The sequence below is a fragment of the Etheostoma spectabile genome, chromosome 14 (genome assembly GCF_008692095.1).
Source record: "Etheostoma spectabile isolate EspeVRDwgs_2016 chromosome 14, UIUC_Espe_1.0, whole genome shotgun sequence".
NCBI lineage: Eukaryota > Metazoa > Chordata > Actinopteri > Perciformes > Percidae > Etheostoma > Etheostoma spectabile.
The window spans coordinates 11,713,402-11,714,888 of NC_045746.1; the positions used below are offsets into that span (position 1 = coordinate 11,713,402).

The 1,487-nt window shown below is 38.2% G+C and overlaps 1 protein-coding gene across 2 annotated transcripts in view; it reads right to left on the minus strand.

Annotated features, from left to right (window-relative positions):
• Positions 1–1,487, minus strand: part of adcy2b (adenylate cyclase 2b (brain)) — a 65,199-nt gene that overhangs the window by 41,148 nt on the left and 22,564 nt on the right. For both annotated transcript variants that reach the window (XM_032535107.1, XM_032535108.1), the window contains exon 4: positions 1,000–1,149. In XM_032535107.1, the coding sequence (XP_032390998.1) occupies positions 1,000–1,149 (150 nt within the window). The remainder of the gene's footprint in view (positions 1–999; positions 1,150–1,487) is intronic.

Consider the following 1,487-nt stretch of genomic DNA (forward strand, 5'->3'; position numbering starts at 1 on the left):
ACACACACATACACACACAAACACAAATGCATGGACTGGTGCAAGCACACAGAAACATTATGCCAGTGAACATATCAAAGACAAACATTACTGCTAAAGGTATATATTTCCTGTTCAAATACCATCTACAAGCACACAGAAATATTCATAAAGTGAGTAACTGACATGTGGTAATACATCTTTTACAACTGATGAAAAATAAAAATGAACTATTTTTTCGTGGAGGTTGTACTGCCCACTTAAATAAATTGCATATGTAACATGTATATATACAGTGCATATACTTTTATTTTTGATATTTGTAACATTTCTACATATACAGACATTTAAAAATAATATGTTAATGATCAATTTTTTATTTTACTATTATTAAGGAAATTCACCAAATTTTACAATTGAAAAGAAATAATCCTGGCTAGTCCCTAATGTGTTGACCACCAACTATGAATGTGCCATTTGATATATCATTTCCCTGGTCGGAGAGAAGGGCTAATGTCAGGGCAAGGGCGCTAATGTCATTCAAATGTCACACTGCATAAGGCCTCTATAGACATGACCGATTTACCAACTCCTCATCCCTGACAAAAACTGAAACATTGTGGCAACAAGTTTGAAATGAATTTGGGCTCTTTCCCAGTATGTGTGGCTCACCAAAACTATCACAATTAGTTCTGAATGGAACGTTAATGCAGTACTACATTTCAAAGCAACACATCCAAGATTTGTTGGGACATTTCACTCTCGACCAAAGTGGTGAACCAACAAACCAACACACATTGCCATTCCAAGATCTAAAAAAAGTGGTAGTTCTACTGAGTATATAGAGATTTAAAGTAATGAGTTGATGTCAAGAATAGTTGTTACTAAATTTAAGTATCAGATAGATTGTTATTTGTTAAAATGGTGTTGTCTTGTATTGAAACACCGTACATTCCCAGAAACCAGATTTTAATCCCACAATCATCTCAAGTGTGTGTGTGTGTGTGTGTGTGTGTGTACCTGTTGGTGCTTCTCAAACTCTAGCTTAATGGGGGACTTGATGCAGTTGCAGGTGTCTTGGTAGGTCTGTTTGAGAGCCAGGTCCATCAGGTGTTTGTGGTACGCCCCGGCTAGGTTGCCACAGGTGAAGATGATCACATTGGCTAAGATCTGCCACGTACACCACATACACACACAAAGTACAAGGCATTAAAATAATGTCAGGAGGTGACGCATGTTCCAGATATACTTGTATGTGTAATTTCCCCACCGTCTACCTTGTTCCACTTGAGCCTACGTTATTAGCTCATAAAAACCAGGCCGGAGGCCACACTTTGACTGTGCTTTTCCACCACTATGTCAACCTCAAGCTATTTAAAATCTGGCCTTGCATGTCAATTGGTTGGTCTTTAGTGCTGTATCCAAGGGCAATGAGCATCTCCAAGCATGTTTTATTGTTGTTATGCTTTCCATTGTGTGCGTATGTGTGTGTGCGTGTGTGTGTGTGT